The sequence below is a fragment of the Mangifera indica genome, chromosome 16 (genome assembly GCF_011075055.1).
Source record: "Mangifera indica cultivar Alphonso chromosome 16, CATAS_Mindica_2.1, whole genome shotgun sequence".
Taxonomy (NCBI): Eukaryota; Viridiplantae; Streptophyta; class Magnoliopsida; order Sapindales; family Anacardiaceae; genus Mangifera; species Mangifera indica.
This window is the reverse complement of record NC_058152.1, coordinates 12,487,958-12,510,740: the sequence shown is the minus strand read 5'-3', so window position 1 is coordinate 12,510,740 and position 22,783 is coordinate 12,487,958. Positions and strand designations below refer to the sequence as shown.

Sequence of the window (22,783 nt, the reverse complement as noted above, 5' to 3'; positions counted from 1 at the left end):
GGCACAAGATATTTTGCTCCTTTATATACGATAGAGCTAACGGTAGGTGTTAGTTTCAACGGCCCGTTACAAATTTTAAAGAAATCCAAAGGACCCTTACATGATTTGTTTCTTACGAATAAGACTTGGTAAATTTTCAATATAGGACACAACAAATTAAATCCTTCAGAGCACTCCCAGTACACTAATAAAAAGCCCTGAATAGGGTAACAGTGTAGGGAACAAATCAGATTTCAAAAGAAAAAAACAGTAAAAGGAAATCAAAGCACTTCTAAACAAAATCTGGATAAACCCCAAGAATCTTTAAGACTATAATTCTCACCCTTCAATCATCTGTTAGATGCGCCTTTGAACCATGAACATACGAACACTCCAATAACCTGAAAGAATGCTAAACTGACACCATCGAATATAAATTTACAAAGATGAACTTTTATGCATATTGAAAGAGCTTTCAATCAAATTATTTAATAACCTTTAGGTCGACATGAGATTCCTGAATTGTCTTTCCATCCTTCTTCTTGCTCCATACGTGCATGTTCATCCTTTCTAAGAGTTTGACAAGCTATCATTAAAAATAAACCACCTAAATGAAGGTAACCATCAGAATTGTGCTTGTTTTCGTATTTCTTCAACATCTATATCAAGATGTTGATTTGGTGATGATCTATATCAAGATGTTTCCGTAACTCTTTGGTTAAGTGCTTACTTGGTTGAGCAGTCTAGCGTGAATTTGAAATTTAATAGGTTTAAATAATTATTATGTTTAGTTTGAGGTAACAAAAAAATAATAAGAGATTATTTTACTTAAATAATTTTTGATATAATTAATATAAAATATTTTCCATGTTTATGGTTATATTAATTGAAAATGAAAATATTTGTGTTCTAAAAAATTAATAAACAAGAATATAATTATAATAACATTAAAATTACTTTGATAATATTTTAATATCTAAAGTGACAGTGGTATTATTCCTTATATTACATACTACATTACCATTAATAATAGAAAATTATCGAAATTTTTTATTTCTTGACAAACCAAATAAAATAATATAAATAATAAAATATATATGTGAACAACTTGTGTTACTGGAATAGACATTACACCATCAAAAATGGTTGTTTGTTATTTAATTGATGTATAACTAATATAACTATACTATTGTTGGAATAACTATTCTATTATTTGAAATGACTATTTTGTTGCAATTTATATAGACACACTTTTATGCCACATGGACTAAGTTTTTGGTAAATTGTTAACATATATCGAAACTCGGTCAAAATACTTACTTATCCAATGTGTTCTAGAAACATGAGTCTCCTTTTCCCTTTTAATTAGTCCAACTATTCTGTGTAGATAAATTGGTTCTATCTTACTATTTTGTTTACTATTTCTTTGTGTTATAGTGTGTGTGTGTGTATGCATATGTACACAACAAGTCTTTAGTTTCAACTCTAGAGTTTTTAATCTTTGATTCGTCGACCAATTTTTGTTTTGTATTAAAACTGATTATTCAGTGGGTTTATCCTTTTAGAGTGATACTACAAATACAAACTGTTATTTTGTATTTGTGGGTTAAACAGGAACTAAGGGTATAACGGTAATTTGGCAAAGTTAGTAAGGGTGTTTTTGTTATTTAAGCATGAGGGGCAGATATATTGGCAACTCTTCTTCCCGGCAATGCATATTGCAGAAACAAATTAGCCAATCCTCTCTTGCTCTCGGTCTGCTTCCTCTGCTAAGGTTACTGTGCACAGGTGAGAAGCCAAAGATGCTTAGTAGGTAGTAGTATATGTGTTGAGGTCATAAGAACCATGAAAAACTTGAGCTTGATAAAAAATATATATATTTTTTTAAAAACTTTTGGACATTTAATTCAATCCAACTTACTGTTCTTCTTTCATCCATTGCTTGTATATTTCTGAATGAGGGGACCATCTATCTAAAATTTTGAATGATGGCAGAAAATTGTCCATTTTGTCATGTTTCCGGCAGCAATTTATACAACACCTCAAACAGTCATCAACAGAGCAATTTATAGTATTCAATTCTTAGTTGCATGTTCAACAAAGAAAACTATTCCACCCAACCCTGGCTATTCAAATTGTGTGTAAGCAATTTGAATAACATGTTACTGTAATCATAACCTACAAATACATGATCTGATTCAATAACCTCACCCTCAAGGTCTTTCACCACAGGTAGAATAACGCTGATTCATAAGCTGACATTGATAATTGGTTTTCGTTCCTATCTTGACGCCTTGATCGATTCCCAAAATATAGAAGTTAATAATCTAAGCCAGTCATGTCAGTAAGTGGAAGATGCTCTGACTCAAGGCATGGAGAAATTGCAGTCGACTCTTGCTGAAACTGTTGCTGCAGGTCAACTGGTAGAAGGAGGTTGCATCCCAAAGATACCTTCTGCAATGGAGAAGTTGGAAGCTCTAGTCAGCTTTTTGAACCAGGTAAGAATCCGAGGTATTACTGCTGATCTTAACTTTTAATATCTTTCTGTAATGCGTCTTCTGACCAGTCAATTAGTTCTTTATCAGCACATCTGATTTAAGTTGAGATCTTTCTAGCGAGTTGAATTTGCATTCATCTGTGAAATTGAAGTTTTCTTCTGCTTCTAACATTTATTTAAGCACTGTGCAGCTCGAACGCATGCCTGTGATGCCCAACAAATCACACCTGTTTTCTCATCCCTTTCCTTTTAGGCCATCTTCTGGGCGTTGAATTCATTATTTTGGTGATTTATTGCAGTCATGATTTGTAGGAAATATCATTTCGTGATGTACTAAAAAACCGTAGTTGATTTTTCCTTCAGTGCTTTGCTTTTCTGCAAACTTAAGTATGGCTACATAGTCAAATATGGATATTCTCTACTGTTGATAGTTTCTTTGAATAAGATTTCATGACGGGCAACCAGACCACTTATCGGTTTCTGTTAGCAAAAATGATATGATTGGTAGAAAGTAATATACTGATCTTAGCATAACATGGCTCTTTAAATTTCGGGTTTATATGATTTGATACATGTTAGTTTTTACTTGGAACGTCTTGACATGTTACCAAATTTATAAGCTCTTGCCCGAACAGGCTGATTATTTTGGACAAGAAACACTACAGCAGATGTCTTGTATCCTAACAACTAGCTAGGTTGCTCGAGGCTTGCTTGCACTAGGAGAGTACTTCCAACGCCTTGGAGCTTTTAGTTCAATTTGGGCCACCCATCCTCGTGACACTGCCTAATCTTATACCAGAAAATATTAACAAGCTCAAACTCTTTGGAAGATCATCACTGCTCAAACTTCGTTTCCTGATTAGAGGTACCTCTGGACATTGTTGTTATAAACATAATTTGCATACTTTAAATTGCTGACATTTTTGAAGCAGCCACAAGCATCAAGGGAAATTGTAAATATAGTCTTTTAAATGGGACGAAGTTAAGTATGTAATTAAATCAAATTTTGATGCATGATGTTCATTTTTATGATCTTTTAAAGCATATATTTAGGGTTTATGTTTTCGAGGTACCTTTGCAATGTTGTCATGTAAATTTTTACAAGGCAACAGTCTTATGAATTATTCAATTAAAGTTAATCTCATCTAACCCTTGAAGATTATTACTGAGAGTTCATAAAATTTAGACCGCCTACCTTTTGTCATGACCATTAAGAATGAAAGACAAGGTCAAAACACTATTTTTCCCCCAAGGTTTGTCGAAATGATGTTCTGACACTTTAAATTTAAAAAAGCCAATTTTCACCTACCATCTACTTCTGTTAGTGAATTTCGTTAGGTGAAATAAATAAAAATTATTTTATATAAATTTTTCTATTTTTTCCTTTTTTTTCTACTTTCTACTTTCCCTCTTATTCTTTTTATTTTTCTTTTCATCTTATTTTTTCTATTTTCCCTTTTCAAACAGTTTTGAGAGTAATTGTAATTTTAAAAATACTAGAGGTGTTAATAAAATTTTTTAGGTTTCTTTTAACCTTAAAAAAAGTTCAAAGTGGTTTTTGAAATTTTAAAATTTTGAGTTGAATCATTTCAAAATAACTAGTTTTTTTAATAAGAAAATCTTATTTAAATTGGACTTTTTTTTTTGTGACCAAATTGACCACTCCAACCAATGATAGTCTGTGGTGGTGGAAGTTAATCAAAATAAAAAATGAGCTAAGAGACAAAATCAAATATAAAATTGGAAAAAGGAAGAATACCTTCATTTGGATAGACAATTAGCACCCGTGTAACCCTCTCTTGGAGAAGTATAGAGAAAGACCAATCAAGGGGCATTGATGACTTGGGTACTAGTAGGGATGCGAAAGTTATGGAGATTGTGAATGACAACTCTTGGAAATGGTCGACTGTTAAACTCTTGGAAATGGTCGACTGCGGACTCTAATGCACTTTCGGAGATCAAGGAAATTGATTAATAATCCTAGACTATGTAGCATGGAAACGAAAATGGAAAAACGTGGAAATGGAAACGTAGAAACATATTTTTTAAAAAAGATAAGAAACGGAAACGTGGGAAAACTCATAAATATGAAAAATATAAGAGTTTTTTTATAAATACCAAATTTTTTATAACAAAAACATATAAACTTATATAATATAAAAATAAATAATAAAAAAATGAAGAGAAAAAATACTATAAAATATAATCATAAAATCTATTGTAAATTATTCTTGAGCAACCACATGTAGATATTTAAGAAAAAAGCAATAATTCACACCAATTTATATAATGTGTCAAGTAGGAGATAAGTAACACATCGAAGAATGGAAAGAAAATAAATTCGATATGAGATTTAAAGACATTTCTAGTTTGAAAATACAAAAGATATGTGTTTAATCAATTTCATTTTTTTTCTTTTAAAAGAAAAGTGTTTTAAAATTTTTCAAAAATTTCAAAATGACCCAAAAAGTTTCAAAGAGTTTCAGAAACAGAAACATTTCTGAAACATAAAAACACACCCCATTGTGAGTTTCCATGCTACTTTGATCCTAGAGATGGCTTAGATTCTATCGCATGGTTTCCATCGTCCAATGGTCAGTTTTCTACGAAGTCGGTTTGGAATGAGTTTAGGAGTAAGAAAAAAGAGGTTAAGTGGGCTGACCTTGTATGTCACTAAAAACACATTCCTAGACTAGCCATTATCCTCTGGTTGGCAATTAAGCAAAGACTCATGACTAGAGACAAACTTGTCAAACGTGGACTCACAAATAATGCTAAATGCGTGTTATGTAATAATCATTATGATGAGGATATAAACCACATTTTCTTTGGACATGAATACAACAACTATATCTGGAAGACCATTTTGAGGAAAAGTTTCTTGAGTTATAATGGGCAAAACTAGAACTCCTTTATTGATGAAATTTCTTCGGATTTGAAAGGAAGTCAGTTAAAATTCTTATGGGCAAGTTAAGCCTGGGGCTACTATTTACGCCATTTGGAAGGACAGAAACAACAGGATTTTCTCTAATCTTCTGCAGCCCAAAGTTCGAATTGTGGAAAGGATCAGAAGACTGGTAAGAGGCTGTCGGAAATATAAATTGGGCTTACAAGTGTGTAGATTGAAACCCATGTTACACAAAACCAATTGGCTTATGTTAAGGTCCAATCTATAACACTTATATACCACTTATTTTACTTAAGTTTATTAGATGTGGGACTCTTCTTTATTTGAGTCTCAACACCCCCGCTTAAGTGCAAGCACCTAGGTTATTAAACCTGCCTCTTGGCTCAGTCGATTTTTGGCTGGGTGCATTGTCACTTGTATCCAGGAACACTTAGGCTGTTAAACCCGCCGTTTGGCTCGCGCTCTGATACCATGTCGGAAATATAAATTGGGCTTACAAGTGTGTAGATTGAAACCCATGTTACACAAAACCAATTGGCTTATGTTAAGGTCCAATCTATAACACTTATATACCACTTATTTTACTTAAGTTTATTAGATGTGGGACTCTTCTTTATTTGAGTCTCAACAGAGGCAAAGGGGCTGACCTCTCAAATTTTTCGCCTACTAATGTCAATAAAGCCATTGCTAGGAATTGGAACCTCCTCAACTGCATCTTTCATCTTCAAATGCTAAGGCTTCTCCTCTTTGGAGGTGGCAGCCCTTTTTGCTAACAGTGTGTTTTTTTGTAGGTTCCCTCTTTCTGATCTTTAGTCGAGTCCTATTCTGTAGGCTTTGGTGCTGTTTGCAGTGGTCAATATTGATAGCTTTTCCCCTCTCCATTCCCTCAACTCTGCTGCTGGGATTTTCTTTTCTGCTCTTTCCTGGTGGCTTTCGAAACCTGCCTTTTCGCTACTGTCTTCTAGAGCTTGAATCTCCTGTTTCCTGGTGCTTGTGTTTGTTTCTAAATTCTGATCAGAAGCTTTCGCATCCGTTTTCTGTGCTTCCCCTGTTTTTGCCGTTCAATCCCCTGCTTTGAGTCTTGATAGGACTCTTCCTTGTTGGCTGGCCTTTTATTATGTTTTGGCAGTGTATTATTGGCTATCCTCCTTGGGGATGAGTTTAGGATGTATTGGGACTGTTTTTGGAAGATTTTGTAATATAAAATAACAAAGAGTTTAATTTAAAATATCATTCAAAATATTTAAATCTTTGTTTTTGTATTTGAAATTTTATTCTTTTTTAACTCAAACGAGCTTTTTAAGGGCATAGAACTACCATTTCAACATCTTTGTTTTTGTTTTTGTTAAACTCTAGGATTTGTTTTTTTTCACTTTTAGGTTTGAAAATTAGTATTAATACTATTATAGTCTTTAAACAGGATTCTTAAATGTCACGTAATATATATGTGGTTATAAAATTAACTAATTAGAAACAAAAGACACGATTCGATGGTTTGTGGTCTGGATTTCTACAATTGAAAAAATAAAATCAAAATTTGCCACATAAACAAAGAATTGCATGGAAATTCCTGAAATGCTTTAACGATCTTAAAAAGGATATCAAGAAAAAAATTTTCCAAATCCAAACAAAGTAAAAGAAAAAATTAATTCGTGCAGACTAATTCCCACCAAAAATATTAAAACGAAATCAATTTTTCAACTGCTGTCATTTTCATATTTAATTTTCCATTAGTAAAATATAATGTGGATGCAGGTGTTTGATTAAGATAAAGTTTTTTATTACTTAAAAAAATAATAATGAAAGAATTCAATTGTGACAAAATTCATATGCCATATACCTAAATTATTTTATTTGATTGAGTAATCTTCTCTTTTGTTTTAATCCCACTGCTTCTAGATCAATTTATATTAAATCAAAGATAAAATAATATCAAATCATATAATAATATATATAAATATATATGTATTTATGTATTTAAAATAGATACATATAATATTACTGATTGTTTGATCAATAAAATTATATATATCTTTCTTAAATATAAATAGATACACATTTAATGTATATCATTATATAATTGAATGATTTTAAATTAAAGATAAAATAATATTTAATTATATAATAATTTTTTTAAATATGTATCTATTTATATATTTAAAATAAAGATATATAGTAGTATTATTTTATAATATGCTAATTAATGGGAGAAATATATTGGGGGAGAACATCTTGAGAAAGAATCACTTTCATTTCATGGGAGGAGGAAGCTTAAAAGTCATTTTCTAATTTTCCGCGTATCACTCCAAATCAAAACAGCTGAGAGAATTCACATCAAAAAATACAAAGGGAATTTAATGTTGTCATTTTCATATTTAATTTTTCAATTTCTTCGGAAGAAAAAATACAAAGGGATTTTGATGCCATGACTTGACCGCAATGGAGATTTTGATGGTCCTCTTAAAATACTAGTCTAAACTAATAGTCGTAACTTCAATGGACGGAGACTATTGAGCTTGACAAATGGTCTAAATTTTCATCGGCAAAAATAGTAAAATATTTTAATATTTAATATTAATAAAATTATGTGTATAAGAAATAAGCGTAAACTTATGTTCAAATTATAATAAATTATCATATAATTGAATGATTTTAAATTAAAGATAAAATAATACATAATTATATACTAATAATTTAAAATAATCTTTTGGCTTGCTTGAAAATAAAATACAAGTAGAAATCACAAGGCAGCTTAATGTTCATTGGGCAAAAAGTCCAAGTCAAAAAGACGAAAGGCAGGGCATCTTCTGGGAAAACAGATAAGGCAAAGAAGAAAAAGGCAGGCCATCTTCCTGGGAAAAGAGATGAAAAAGACTTAGATATTGTGGAATATAGTTCAATTGCTCAATTAGGTGATGTTTTAGTTTACCCTTCTTTGTTTATGCGAAGTGCCTCTCTTCACTTGCACTTTATGGCTTCCTCTTCTTCTTCTTCTTCGTCTTCATCCATTACTCCTAAAATAGAGTATGAGGTTTTCCTTAGTTTCCGCGGTGTGGACACCAGACAAAACATTACCAGCCATCTTTATGAAGCCTTTTGTCAAAAAAAGATTAAAACTTTCATTGATGATAGCCTTGTTAGAGGAGAAGAAATTTCTATATCTCTTTTGAAGGCAATTGAACATTCAAAGATTTCGGTTATCATTTTTTCTAAAGGGTATGCTTCCTCAAGATGGTGTCTCAGAGAACTTGAAGAGATAGTCAAATGTAAGAACACGTATGATCAGATCGTAATACCAGTCTTCTATGAAGTAGATCCATCTGATGTGAGGAATCAAACTGGGGATTTTGGGAAAGCATTTGCTGAGCTCGAAAAGCGTTTTATGGATGATTCAGAGATGTTGCAGACATGGAGGACTGCTTTGAGGGATGCAGCCAACTTATCTGGTTATGATTCAAAGAACTCTAGGTAACTGTAAATTTTTTTGTCAATGTTTTTATGTAATAATCTTTTTTCTTTTTTGGTAAGTACTTGGAAGCTACAAATTACCAATTTTTATGTAATAATCTTACATACTATAGTTTCATACATTTTCTATTTTTATTATCTTTTCCAAATTTACTGGAGGCAGATTCAGATGGTCAAAATAATAATCAATTGGAAGTTTGACCTTATATTTTATACTATGCTAATTTGGGTTGGGTTCTTCTTGTGTGTCTTCTGGCTCAAAACACATAAAGACTTAACACAAACACTATCCATTAATACGAAGTGTCAGTTTTACAATCCAAATATGATACATCATTGAATACATACTTACTGATTATTTCATTTTTTCCCAGAATTGAATTGAATTTTAGCATTGATAAGTTTTACAAGTTTTTACGACATGAAAAGTGATGATCAAATTATATCTGAATCTAAAATTTTGTGCCACTGAGGAATGAACTTAGAGTTCATGTCATGACGCAGTTCTTCATTATGCCAATCTTACATTTTAAAAATTTTTATTCAATGAAGAATCAAAAGAAACAGAAAAAGAATTAAAATTATGTTATATTTCCTTATTTCGTTTTTAGTCATTTAATTTTAGTATCATGTTATTTAATTATTTATTTTTTATTTTTAGGAATGAGGCAGCGTTAATAAAGGATATTGTTAGTGATATATGGAAGAAATTAGATTACAACTCAGTTATTTTTACCAAGAATCTAGTTGGACTAGAGTCATCAATCAAAGAGATTGAAAATTTATTATGTACAAAAAGTGTTCGTAAGCTAGGAATTTGGGGCATCGGGGGCATAGGAAAAACTACTCTTGCTAGTGTTATATTTGAAAAAATCTCTAAACAATTTGAAGCATGTTACTTCATTTTAAATATTAGAGAAGAATCAGAGAAAAACGGGGGATTAAATGACTTATGCCAAAGATTGAGTTCTGCAGTTCTAGGGGATAAACATCCCAATCATGGATTCACCTTCACAAGAAAAAGTCTCATTAGTAAAAAAAAAGTTCTCATTGTGTTTGATGATGTAACGAATTTAAAACAAATGGAATGTTTAATGGCAATTTTTGATGACTTGGATTCAAATAGTCAAATCATCATAACGACAAGGGATAAACATGTGCTAAGAAATTGTGAAGTGGATCACATTCATGAGATGAAAGGCTTATGTTTTGATAATGCTCTTCAACTTTTTGCCCTATATGCCTTTAGAGGAAACACTCCAACAACAGATTATATCAAGCTATCATCAAGTGTAGTAGCTTATGCTAAAGGTGTTCCACTAGTTCTTAAAGTTCTAGGTTCCTTTCTATTTAAGAGGACGAAGAGAGAATGGGAAAGTGAACTAAAAAACTTGAGAACAAGTCCTCATGTGGATATCCAAAAGGTATTAAAAATAAGCTACGAAGGGTTACATGATAAACAAAAGTGTGTATTTTTGAATATTGCATGTTTCTTTAAAGGGTATAAAAGAGATCTTGTAGAAGCAATCTTGAATGCTCGTGACTTAGACGCTTATATTTATATAAATGTTCTCATTGAAAGATCTCTTATAACTACTTCATATGACACTATAACAATGCATGATTTACTTGAAGAAATGGGTAAGGAAATTGTTCGGAGAGAATCAATTGATAATCCTGGTGAACGTAGTCGGTTGTGGGATCATGAGGATATATTTTCAGTATTGAAGTATAATACGGTAAGAGTCAAAACACTAATTTTTTATTTCTATTTTATACATAAATTATAATAAAATATTTGCTAGTAGAATATTTATTTTCAGTTATCATTGGGAATTAATTTATTTGGTATAGGGTAGTAATGACACATCTATTATATTTTTTATATTTACATATTTTGAAAAGAAAATTGAAAAAATTATATATTCAAAGGTAAATTACTTATGAATTGATATTAAGCAATTTCAAACTAACTTTTCATCAATATGCTCGTGAATACCAGGGAACTAAAACAATTCAAAGCGTACACTTGGATATGTCTAAAGTAGCAGAGTTGTATTTAAATCCTAAAGCTTTCAACCACATGAGAAACATAAGATTCTTGGAATTTTATGGGTTCGAACATAGAAAGAAGGTGTCTGAATCTGATTCCTCTGCATTGCACCATAACTTAAGATTCTTGAAAAAAAATAGCTCCAAGAATGGAAAGAAGGTGCATGGTTTTGAGAAACTTAAGTCTGATTTTTCTGAGCTAAGGTACTTTTGCTGGCATAGATATTCTGCAAAATCATTGCCACCAAATTTTAATCCAAGGAACCTTGTTGCACTTTACATGCCTAATAGCAAAGTTAAAAAACTTTGGACTGGTAACCAGGTATTTGTTAACTTTTATATTGCTTTTTTTTGTATGCTTTAAATTGTTATTTTTTGTAAGTTAGTTATGTTTCTAGCTTTACTTCATTTAATTTTTTTTCTTTTTTTGATAGGTTTTTGTTAATTTGAAACATATTGACCTCAGTCACTCTAAGCGTCTATGCAGAATACCAGATCTTTCGCTTATGCCAAATCTTGAGAGCCTGAATCTTGAAGATTGCACAAATTTGCTTGAGAGTTTCTCATCTATCCATAATCTCCATGAACTTGTTATCCTGAAGCTACAAGGATGCAAAAGCTTTGATAATCTTCCAATTAGTTCTAATTGCCAATCTCTTCGAGAAGTTAATCTCTCCAATTGCTCAAATCTCAAAAAAGTTCCATATCTCCCTAATACAATTGAAGAGTTATATTTAGATGGAACTGCAATAAAAGAATTGTTATCAATAGGACATCTATTTAGACTAGAAAAATTGGGCCTTAGAACATGTTCAAGGCTTGAGAGGTTACCGGATAGTATTCATGAGTTGAAATCTCTTAAATGTCTTTATCTCTCAGGTTGTTCTAAACTTGACAGATTTCTGAATGACTTGGGAAATTTAACAGCTTTGGAGGAACTTGAATTGGAGGAAATTGCTTTCGCTGAAATACCAGAGTGTATAACAGGTTTGATCAACCTGAAAACATTATCTTTCGCAAGATGTAAGATGCAGAAGCTAACAAGTATCTCGCTTGTCCATTTATCTATCTTCCAAAATATGATAAGGCTAAACTTGGTTGATTGTTGCATTGAAGTGTTGCCCAACAGTATTGGCCAATTACTCTCACTGAAATATTTACATCTTGACCAAAACAATTTGGAGACGCTGCCAGAGAGCATCAAATACCTCTCTAACCTGCGAGCTCTTTATCTAGGCAATTGCCGGAGGCTTAAATACTTACCGGAGCTTCCAAGTTGGTTACGACATATAAAAGCAAATAATTGCATATCTCTTGAATCAATATCAAGTTTATTCGCTTTATTCCTAAGAATGCGTGGTTCTAGGGAGGAAATCAGCTTCATCAATTGTCTCAAACAAAAATTAGATACGACAGCTGCTCTCTTGAATATTGAGAGAGATGTAGCTGCGTGGTATTGTCCTATAGTAAGTGCGTTTCTCTCACTTTCTCTGTTTTCTTATAATTAACTTTTATCCTCCCATTGAAAAGACTGAATAATTAAATATCAGTATATATTTCTTTTTAAAAGTAAAAGATGTGTGAATTAAAATTAAAATTTTAATTTTTATCAACTTAAAAGATATAGAGAAACTTACATGAATATAGAGTTCCAAACAAAAATTAGATATAACAGATGTGTGGACGACTGATTTATGAATATAGAATTTCATATGACATTATATTAATATATGTAAGGCCAAATGACTATTTCCCACCCAAGGTTTGATGCAAACCGAACTTTCTACCCCGTAACTAGCAAAAATCCAAATACCCACCCGTCTGTTAAATTTCACTGTTATTGTTAGAGATAAAATTTTCATTTACTAAAATATTTAAAAAAAACTATCCAAAGTTTGAAAAATGAATATTTTCCTAGAAGGGTTATCCAACCACCACTACTGGTGCAAGAGACGACGATGGTTTGATTCCTCTCTCCCTCCCAACTTCTTTCTCCATCTTGGTCTATCCCTGACCATCACTGTCCAATGAAAAATTGACCAATGACAAAGTCTTTGCTCATCCCAATGAAGCCGACAATTCATCTTTGTCAAATATGAAGGCGGACCATCTTTCTCTTAGACAAAGGCAATGAATCACTATCGTTGTCTTCATATGGAGACAAAGTTGTGTCTTCATCGATTGCTTTCGTAGGTCGTTGATGGTCGGGAATGAAACGACTTTGAGAGAGAAGCATGGATGGAGAGATAGCACAGTCATCGCCATATCCGACTGTTGGTAGCGGTGGTTGCAAAAACTCTAGGGGAAAATATGCATTTTTCAAACTTTGTTTGGAGGGAATTTGTTAGATATTTAAATCTAGGGGGGAAATCTGATAAATTTTTAAACCTGGGGAAATACTTATTTTTCAAACTTTGGGTGAGGGGGGGAATTGTTAGTTTTTAAACTTGTGAGGGAATGTGATGCATTTATAGTCTTTTTTAAATATTTTTATTAAATGATAATTTTATGCTTGACGGTAATAGTGAAATTCAATGGATGGGTGGAGATTTATATTTTCAATAGTTAATAAGTGGGAAGTTGGGTTTGCATCAAACCTTAGGTGGGAAATAGTCATTTGGCCTATATGTAATATTAAATGGGGATAAATTTGTGTGTGTGCCTCAAAGCAATAGAGAAACTTAAAGAAGTGATGTACATGCAGGTGATTCCTTGGTCAAGATGCAACATATGTTACGTTGGAAGCAAAATTCCAAAGTGGTTTGACTTAAAAAGTAATGAATCTTTTATAGAGTTTTCAAAAGGTTGGCTCAATGATAACTTAATTGGTTTCGCTTTGTGTGTTGTTATATCATTACTAGACTACCAAGAACTTAGAATTTTTGAAGTTGGATTTGATCTAATTGTTAACGAGGAGATCATTTCCTCTGGTGCTTTATTTACGTCAGTATGGCATAAGAATGAGGTTATTGAATCAGATCACGTATTCGTAGGATATGATTATAGTATCATGTCCTTGGAATTGCTTACTCTCAATTTGAATAGCCAGGGTGTCATTAAGTTCTTTGTTGATCATGCAACTAAGAATGGTAGGATTCAAAGCCAAGTGAAAAAATGTGGAGTGACTTTGTTGTATGCCAAAGATGATGATTTGAGAAGAAATGAAATAGTGGATAGAGACAAGAGATTGAATACTTTAAATTGCTCTATTAATGACTGTTTGAAGTGTTGTCTAAATTGTTGCCGGAAACATGACAAAATGGAAGGTTTGGCAAGATCATTTGAAATTTTGGAAAGGTGGACTCCTCATTCAGAAATATACAAGCAATGGATGAAATATGAAGGGTAAGTTGGATTAAATTAGATGTAAACAAAAAAAGTACATATGTATTTTATCAAGCCCTGCTTTGTATGGTTTTTATGGCCTTAACACATACTATAGTAACTAGTAAACGTCTTTCTCATAGTTATGCCCTCAAAATATGTGGCCGCCTAAGTATTTTTACTACATGGTAGGTGGACTCAAACAATGAATTTAATTGATTTATTTAGTGAAATTTTAACTTTGCGAATCTTTTTTCAACTATTTATAGTGACGTCTCATTTTCATTTAACTCTTTTATCTGTAATAATAAAAAAATTATTGTTTTGATGTTTTACATGCTAAACATTGTCATAAGGTATCCTGTAATTGTTGCCTATGGTTATTTCTAAATTATTTCCCTTTTGTTTCAAACATATGATTTATATTTTATGCTTGAAAGATTTCTTATATGTTTCACTTGATTTATCAGGATTTCGTCTATAACGCCATGTAATAATAAACTTACATGATTAGGATTTTTATGTTTTTATTTTATAAAAAGGAATGGTTATGCAGTGATCTCAACTCATAATTCATGGAAAATGATCTTTGTGTCGTTCAATTTGTCACATGTAGAAATAACATAAGACTATGTTGTTATTGGTATTATCGTTATTATTGATGGAAATATTCATTGTATTTTACAGAATATGTTATGCGGCTAGGAAATATCTTGCACCATTGAAACTTGATGATCTTCTTCTAAGAGAAAATGTGTTGTAAGTGCAAAGTCTATGAGCTTATTATATTGGCCAAAACACTTGTTCTCACCCAAAGTTTAGTGTATTTCGCAAACTCTCACATATGAAATTAACAAAATTCATTAAATGATAAAAATGTTATTTGACTAATAATATTAAAAAAATAAATTTTATCTCATTTTCCTTCCTTAGTTTAAAAAACTAACAATTTCCTCTTACTCAAAAATTTGAAAAGTCATTTCTCTCTTGCTAGGGTTTACTTTTCTTTTTCCCATTTCTAGCCACCTTCTTTGTTGTCAGCTAATAGCCCATGCCCAGTCCCTCTCCTTGCCAATGATGTCTGTCTCTCTAGTGCTCCATTCTGATGAATCAATCGTCTTGACGAAGAAGAATTTGTTGAATCTAGATTTCCAAATGAATTGTCTTTGTCTAGACAATTCATCGTCATCCAGACAAAGTGAAGATGATTCTTCTGATCATCTATGTCTTTGTCTAGACGACAAAATATTCGTCTAGATTCAACGAATCCTTTATTGTCTAGATGATTGGTCCGTCATGAGGGAGCACCGGCAAGGAGAGTCATGGGCTGTCAGCAGATGATGGAGAAGGTCTCTGGAAATTGGAGAAAGAAAAGAAAAACCTAGCAGGGAGAAATTGTGACTCTTCAAACTTTTGAGTAGAGGAAAATTGTTATTTTTTAAACTAATGGAAGGAAAATGAGATAAAATTTTATTTTATTTTAGTATATTGGTCAAATAACATTTTTACCCTTGAATTTAACAGATTTAATTAATTTAAATAGCCTATGGGTAAGTGTTTGAGTTTTTTAAAGAGAATTTGGAAATATACTAAACTTTTGGTGGGAATAAGTCTTTTAGCGTATTATATTAGGTCAGAACAGGTTGATAAGAGTCCCTTTATGTCCCCGTGCCCCTCCTTCATATGGTAACATGATGGCTGGTGCTTGTGCAAATTTAACTCACCGGGCAGAGTAAATTTACTCCATTTCTGGGTTTATTGTTTTCCTGATCTTCAGGATATCCCAAATCTTGCAAATTTTTCTATGGTATTCTTTATAGTTGTTGCGGATTTGTGCATATTAGTCTAATGATTTCAAGGTATAGTTAATGTTGCCTTTTGAACGACTCGCTAACTTTCCTTCTATGCTATTTAGGTTGCAGTATCTTGAAGCGCATCTTCTTTGATGCTATTCAGTGTGCTGGTTTCTAGTTGAGTTCTCTTGCAGTTTCGTGGGAGGGAGCATTCACGATGATGGCAGAATAGAGTTTGCATACTACAAATCAGGTGCAACCGATCCAACTTTTCTGTACTTGGCGTATGGGTTGAAGGAAATCAATTGTTAATCCAATTAGGTAATCAGATGGTTGTGTCATGTAGTTTAGGCTTTAAGATTTTATAAGATATTATTGTATTCTGTTTACTTTTCAGTCAGATGATACTTTACATGTAACATTCTAGCCTCCTAACAAGTACAAACGGGAAGCAAGTAAACCTTTGGATAAGGTAAGTTCAATCGTGTTTCTGGTCATTTCAATTGGATTGGGTGGAAACATTTGTTAGTTGGTTGAAAGATTTCCATGGGGCTTTACGTTTTCCTAGTTGGCTGAAACTTTTGAAATATTACACTTTTCAAAATTGGTTCTCGTATCAATGCAATTCAGGTGGTTTTTTGTATTAGTTCGTGAGGACTTTTGGTCATAGCTATGTGATCTAGTATATTTGTATTTTGCTAATGTTTTTTATTTCGGTGGGCAATTAATTTCAGGGTTTCACAAGCATGACAAAAACTTGAATCCAAGTTATCTATTTGGAAATTCTAATGTTTCATCCGTTTTGCTAATCCCAATATTTTGCTAATGTTAGCATATACTATTCTGTTGTTTTCTCTAGCTTTCTTGAATAGTAATATCTATTTTCAGATAGAATCTCTTCTCCATCAATGCCATAGAAATTAGCACAAGGCCATGAATTGGCACATAAATTACTGAATGTACTATGCACTACCTTTGACTTCAGTGTAAACAGTGCTCATAGTCTCACAATCGACAAATTTTATGCATAGGTTGTTGCTAATTTTGTTGGGCTTATATGGTTTTTAAATAGATTAAATGATAATCTCTTTTGAAATGAAGTGAGTCTCTGTTTTTTTTTGTTACAAACTTCTGCAGATACAAAGACGTCTTGCACAAAACCATGAGGCTGCTCGTTAAAGCCGGTTGTGGAAAAGATATGATGAGACCTGCTTTGAAACAGATTTACTAACACGCAACAAGTGGTTTGGGATTCTAAATTTAATTTGGGTTTGTATGTAGGTGGTGGAGTAGAAGGTTCTCAGATGGGGTTTTCTGGGCCTGTAAACTCAGGTTTGTCAAATTATTTCTGATTAACTTCTTGTTTTGATATCCTCATTCACAAACATTCTGTTTCTTGAAATTGCATGTCTCTAGTTGCATATTTTGGTATCTAAATCTCGGAGCCAAGAGTGTATGCATGATAATAAGACTGTTTGTGGAATTTTGTTACTACCAGCTTACCACCACCACCACTCATGGTATGCTTCCGATATTTATTGTACAATCGTGTTCCCTTCAAAGCATTATTCCCCCGGTATTTTCATAGTTTTGTTTTTTCCACCATCATTTCAAGTACATAAGAAAAAATATATCCCTTCTTCGTCAACACTGAAGTCATTTCAATTGCCGTCCATAAATCAGTGTCTCAAAAATTTTCCTGGCAATAGATTCCACCCATCCACAATCACATGTGTCCAACGCTTTGCAAACTTGACACCTCCATGAAAAATGATGTTGTGTTATGTTGCTATGTATATGATCTCTGATGTGCTGAATCTGTTCTTTGAGATTTGATTACCAGTAGTTCCTTTTGCTTATAGAACACTTTTGTCATTTCATGTTCTTGCATTCAACAAAAAGTCCTCACTGAGGTTTGTGCAGGAATTGCTGCATTTGAGATGGAGTATGGACACTGGGTTGAAGAGCAAACTAGGAAAATTTGTGAACTGAGGTCTGCTTTGAAGGCCCATATTAGTGATACAGAGCTTCGCATACTAGTGGAGGGTGGCTTGAGCCACTATTTTGAACTTTTCCGCATGAAATCTACTGCTGCAAAAGCCAATGTTTTCTATACAATATCTGGCATGTGGAAGATAGCAGCTGAACCTTTTTTCTTTTGGATAGGAGGTTTTGACCCTTCTGAGCTTCTTAAGATGATTCATATTTCAATTTATTCAATAAAGTGAAACAATTTGCTCCACTGAAGGTAGTTATGGATAATAAAAGGAGAAACCATAGTTTTGGATACACGCGTAAATATTGCTTGCTCACATTCTTCTTAATTGAATTGTTCTCTAAGGTCTTTCACCACAGGTAGAATAACGCTGATTCATAAGCTGACATTGATAACAGGTTCTCGTTCCTCATCTTGACACTCTGACTGATTCACAATACATGGAAGTAAATGATCTAAGAGAGTCATGTCAGCAAGCGGAAGATGCTCTCAGTCAAGGCACGGAGAAATTGCAGTCGACTCTTGCTTGAAACTGTTGCTGCTGGTCAACTGGTAGAAGGAGGTTACATCCAAAGGATACCTACTGCAATGGAGAAGTTGGAAGCTTTAGTCGGCTTTGTGAACCAGGTAAGATTCCGCATCATTGCTCGATCAAGTATGGCTTATTCTGGATTCTTCCCAAGTATTGCGGATCTTAACTTTCAATAGCTTTCTGTTATCCGTTTTCTAACCTGTCAATTAGTTCTTTATCAGCACATCTGATTTAAATTGAGAAACTTTCTAGTGAGTGGAAATTGCATTCATCTGCAAAATTGAAGTTTTCTTCTACTTTTAACTGTTTATTAGTTATTATTCTTCTACTATTCATCTGCACTATGCAGCTCGTATGGAAAATAACTAGCTGGTGATTGAGTTATTATTTGGGCAGAAATTCGGCAAGCCCGAGATGCCAGACAAATCACACCTCTTTTAAACCATCTTCTTGGCATTGAATTCACTATTTTGGTTCTTTTTTTGCATTCATGATTCACAGGAAATATTATTTTGGCGATGTTCTCAAAAAACTGTAGTTGATTTTTTCTCGAGTGCTTTGCTTTTCTGCAAACTTAAGTATGGTTACAGAGTCTAATATGGATCTAAGCATAACATGGTTCTTTAAATTTCGGGTTCATACGATCTGATCTATGTTAGTTTTTACTTGGAACATCTTGACATTTTACCAACTTTATAAGCTCTTGCCCGAACAGGCTGATCATCTTTGTCAAGAAACAGTACAGCAGATGTCTTGTATCCTAACAACTCGGCAGACAGCTCGAGGTTTGCTTGCACTAGGGGAGTACTTCCGACGACTCAGAGCTTTGAGTTCAATTTGGGCAACCCGTCCTCGCAAGTCTGCCTAATCTTATACCAGAAAAAATCAACAAGCTCAAAATCCCTCCAAAATCATCACTGCTGGAACTTTTTTTCCCTGTCAGAGGTACCTCTGGACATTGTTGTTATAAACATAATCTGCATACTTTAAACTGCTTACGTTTTTGAAGCAGTTGCAAGCGTCCTGAGAAATTGTAAATACAAATAGTCTATTTACCTGGACGAAGCTATGTTTGTAATTAAATCAATTTTTGATGCATGATGTTTATTTTTATCATCTTTTAAAGAATATATTTAGGGTTTGTGTTTTTGGGGTGCCTTTGCAATGTTGTCATGTAAATTTTTACAAGGCTACAGTCTTCGTACTCTGTAGGTTGTCACGTAAAATTGTGTATTATACAAAATATTGTGTTCTTGGAGTATGAATAGATACTTGATCATATAATATGTGATTAAAGATTTAGCCATTGTGATTAGTGGAAGAATGACTACATGTTGTGTGTCAATTCATTTTGACATATGTGGATTTGTTAATTTTTCAAAGAAGCATCTTTTAAAATGGGGAAACACAATAGCCGTAGTGATAGAGATATACTACTTGATATATGAGGAAGTAGTATTTCCATAAAAACAAGAGACGGTAAAAAAAGAGTAAAATTATTTTCTATTTTATATTCTATGTCTTTACTAATTTTGTAAACTTGATCGTACCCCAATAACATGAATTATACTTTTTTAAGGAGTCCTTCAATAGAAAAAGTAGATTATCTAAATTTCTAATTATTGACTTAAATATTACTTTTCTAATATTATTTTTTGGGATAACAAATTTCATTATTTTAATAAAAAACTTTTGATCTTTCAAAAAAAAAAGTATGTGATAGTTAGATCTATCTAGGTTTTCTTGTCCTTATTATTTTTTACTCTAACAAACATATTCATTGGATCAAACAAGAAATTGCCACTTGTTGAATGATACATTTTCACTTTTTAAATTACAAAAAGTTGAAATCTCACCCAACATCTATTTTTGTTATAGAATTTTGTCAAGTGAAAGAGTGATAAGATCATTACATATAGAATATTTTTTTCTCCTGTTCTATCTATTTTCAACTTCCCCTCTTATTTTTTTTATTTTTATTTTTCTCTTATTTTTTCTATTTTCCCTTTTCATAAGTTGATGAGATAGATGGTCAATTTTAAAATATTAGAGGTATTAATGAAAATTTTAAGGTTTTTTATTTGAAAAATAAGTTTAAGGATGTTTTTAAAATTTTAAAATTCAATATGCCCTTAAATAGTTTCAAAAAAGGAAATCTAACATTTTAAAGTTGATTAAAGTTTTAATATTTTTATAAGTCTAAGTGAACAATCTTTAAATTGATAACAATATATTAGTAGTTCAACATTTATATTAGATGTTGTTAACAGTTTTGTAATTTAATAAAAAGATAAAACAATTATTTTGAAGAAACTTTAACAGATTCACTCATAAAAGTGGATGACAAAAGAGAATTTGCTTTTTTGAAATTGCAAGGTAAAAATTTATCATTTCTGTAAAACTTGGGTGGAAAATAGTCATTTGGCCGAAAAACAATAAAATTGAAAATAAAATGCAAGTAGAAATCAAAAGGAAGCCTAATGTTCACAGATCAAAAAGTCCAAGTGAAAAAGACGAAAGGCAGGGCATCTTCCGGGAAAACAGACTAAGCAAAAGAGAGAAAGACGGGTCATCTTCCCGGAAAAGAGATGAAAAAGACTTAGATATTGTGGAAAATAGTTTTAGGATTCTTTGTTTATGCGAAGTGCCTCTTATCACTTGCAGTTAATGGCTTCCTCTTCTTCTTCTTCCATTACTCCTAAAATAGAGTATGAGGTTTTCCTTGGTTTCCGTGGGTGGACACTCAACAAAACATGGTAGTTCGTTTGCTAAGCTTGAAAATTGATGATAAAACTTTCATTGATGAACTTGAAGAGATAATTAAATGTAAGAACAAGTATAAGCAAGTTGTAATACCGGTCTTCTATGGTGTAGGTCCATCTGATGCCAGAAATCAAACTGGGGATTTTGGGAATTCGTTCGCTAAGCTTGAAAATTGTTTTATGGATGATTAAGAGATGTTGCAGGAATGGAGGACTGTTTTGAGGGATGCAGCCAACTTCTCTGGTTTTCATTCAAAGAACCATCCGTAATCAATAACTTTTATGTAGTAACTATAATCCTACTTTCAGCAGTTTCTTTGATTTTTTATTTTTATTTTCTCTTTTAAATCAGAATATAATGAACAATAAAAATAAACAGAAAATAATTTAAATTATGTTGTATTTCTTTGAATTGTTCTTGGTCATCTAATTTAGTATCATTTTATTTATTTATTTATTTTACTTTATAAGAATGAGGCATCATTGTAAGAGATATTGTCGATGATACCTTGAAAATATTGGATTATCACTTCTCAACAATTCAAACCAAGAACCTTGTTGGACTAGATTCATTAATAGAGGAGATTTAAGAATTATTATGTATGAAAGGTGTTTGCAAGATTGGAATTTGGGGCATAGATAAGACTATTCTTGCTATTACTATATTCAACAAAATCTTTACACTGTTTAAAGCTTCTTACTTTATTGAAAATATTAGAGAAGAAACAGAGAAAAGCAAGAGATTAAATGACTTATGCCAAGAATTGAGTTATACACTTCAAGGGGATAAACATCCTAATCATGGATTCATCTTTACAAGAAAAAGTCTTATTAGCAGAAAAAAAATTCTCCTTGCATTTGATGATATAACAAATTTAAAACAAATAGAATGTTTAATAGAAGTTGTTGAAGACTTGGGTTTAGACAGTTAAATCATCATAACGACTAGAGATAAACATGTGCTAAGAAATTGTGAAGTAGATCACATTCATGAGATGACAGAATGCTCTTCAACTTTTTGCCTACATGCCTTCAAAGGAAACCTTCCAACAGAAGATTATATCAAGCTATCATCTAGAGTAGTAGCTTATGCTAAAGGTGTTCCACTAGCTCTTAAAGTTCTAAGTTCTTTTCTATCCAAGTGGATGAAGAGAGGGAAAGTGTACAAAAAAAACTCAAGAACAAGTCTTCATGTGGATGTCCATGAGGTGTTAAAAATAAGTTACGATAGATTAAATGATATAGAGAAGGTTGTATTTTTAGATATTGCATGTTTTTTTAAAGAATATTAAAGAGATCTTGTAGAAGCAAACTTGAATGCTCGTGACTTCTATTCTCATATTGATATAAATATTCTCATTGAATGGTTTCTTAAAACTACATCATCTAACACTGTACTAGGAGTACATGATTTACTTGAAGAAATGGGTAGAGAAATTGTTCAATAAAAATCAATTGATGATCCTGGTAAA

At 32.2% G+C, this 22,783-nt stretch overlaps 1 protein-coding gene and 1 pseudogene across 1 annotated transcript; both read left to right on the top strand.

Annotated features, from left to right (window-relative positions):
* Window positions 1–8,144: 8,144 nt before the first annotated feature.
* LOC123198999 (disease resistance protein RUN1-like) lies at window positions 8,145–12,412 on the top strand. Its single transcript, XM_044613799.1, has 4 exons — window positions 8,145–8,852; window positions 9,514–10,591; window positions 10,855–11,226; window positions 11,339–12,412. The coding sequence occupies exons 1-4, from the start codon at window positions 8,326–8,328 to the stop codon at window positions 12,410–12,412; spliced, it is 3,051 nt and encodes a 1,016-aa protein (XP_044469734.1). The 5' UTR covers window positions 8,145–8,325.
* Window positions 12,413–13,542: 1,130 nt separating this feature from the next.
* On the top strand, window positions 13,543–19,417 carry LOC123198998 (annotated as a pseudogene).
* The last annotated feature ends 3,366 nt before the right edge of the window (window positions 19,418–22,783 follow it).

What these genes read in the sequence shown, in the direction of transcription:
- LOC123198999 (XM_044613799.1), top strand. Translation starts at nt 8,326, where the DNA reads ATGCGAAGTGCCTCTCTTCACTTGCACTTTATGGCTTCCTCTTCTTCT. An exon ending in CAGTATTGAAGTATAATACG is followed by an intron (nt 10,592 to 10,854) that starts GTAAGAGTCAAA and finishes CGTGAATACCAG; the next exon opens with GGAACTAAAACAATTCAAAG. An exon ending in AACTTTGGACTGGTAACCAG is followed by an intron (nt 11,227 to 11,338) that starts GTATTTGTTAAC and finishes TTTTTTTGATAG; the next exon opens with GTTTTTGTTAATTTGAAACA.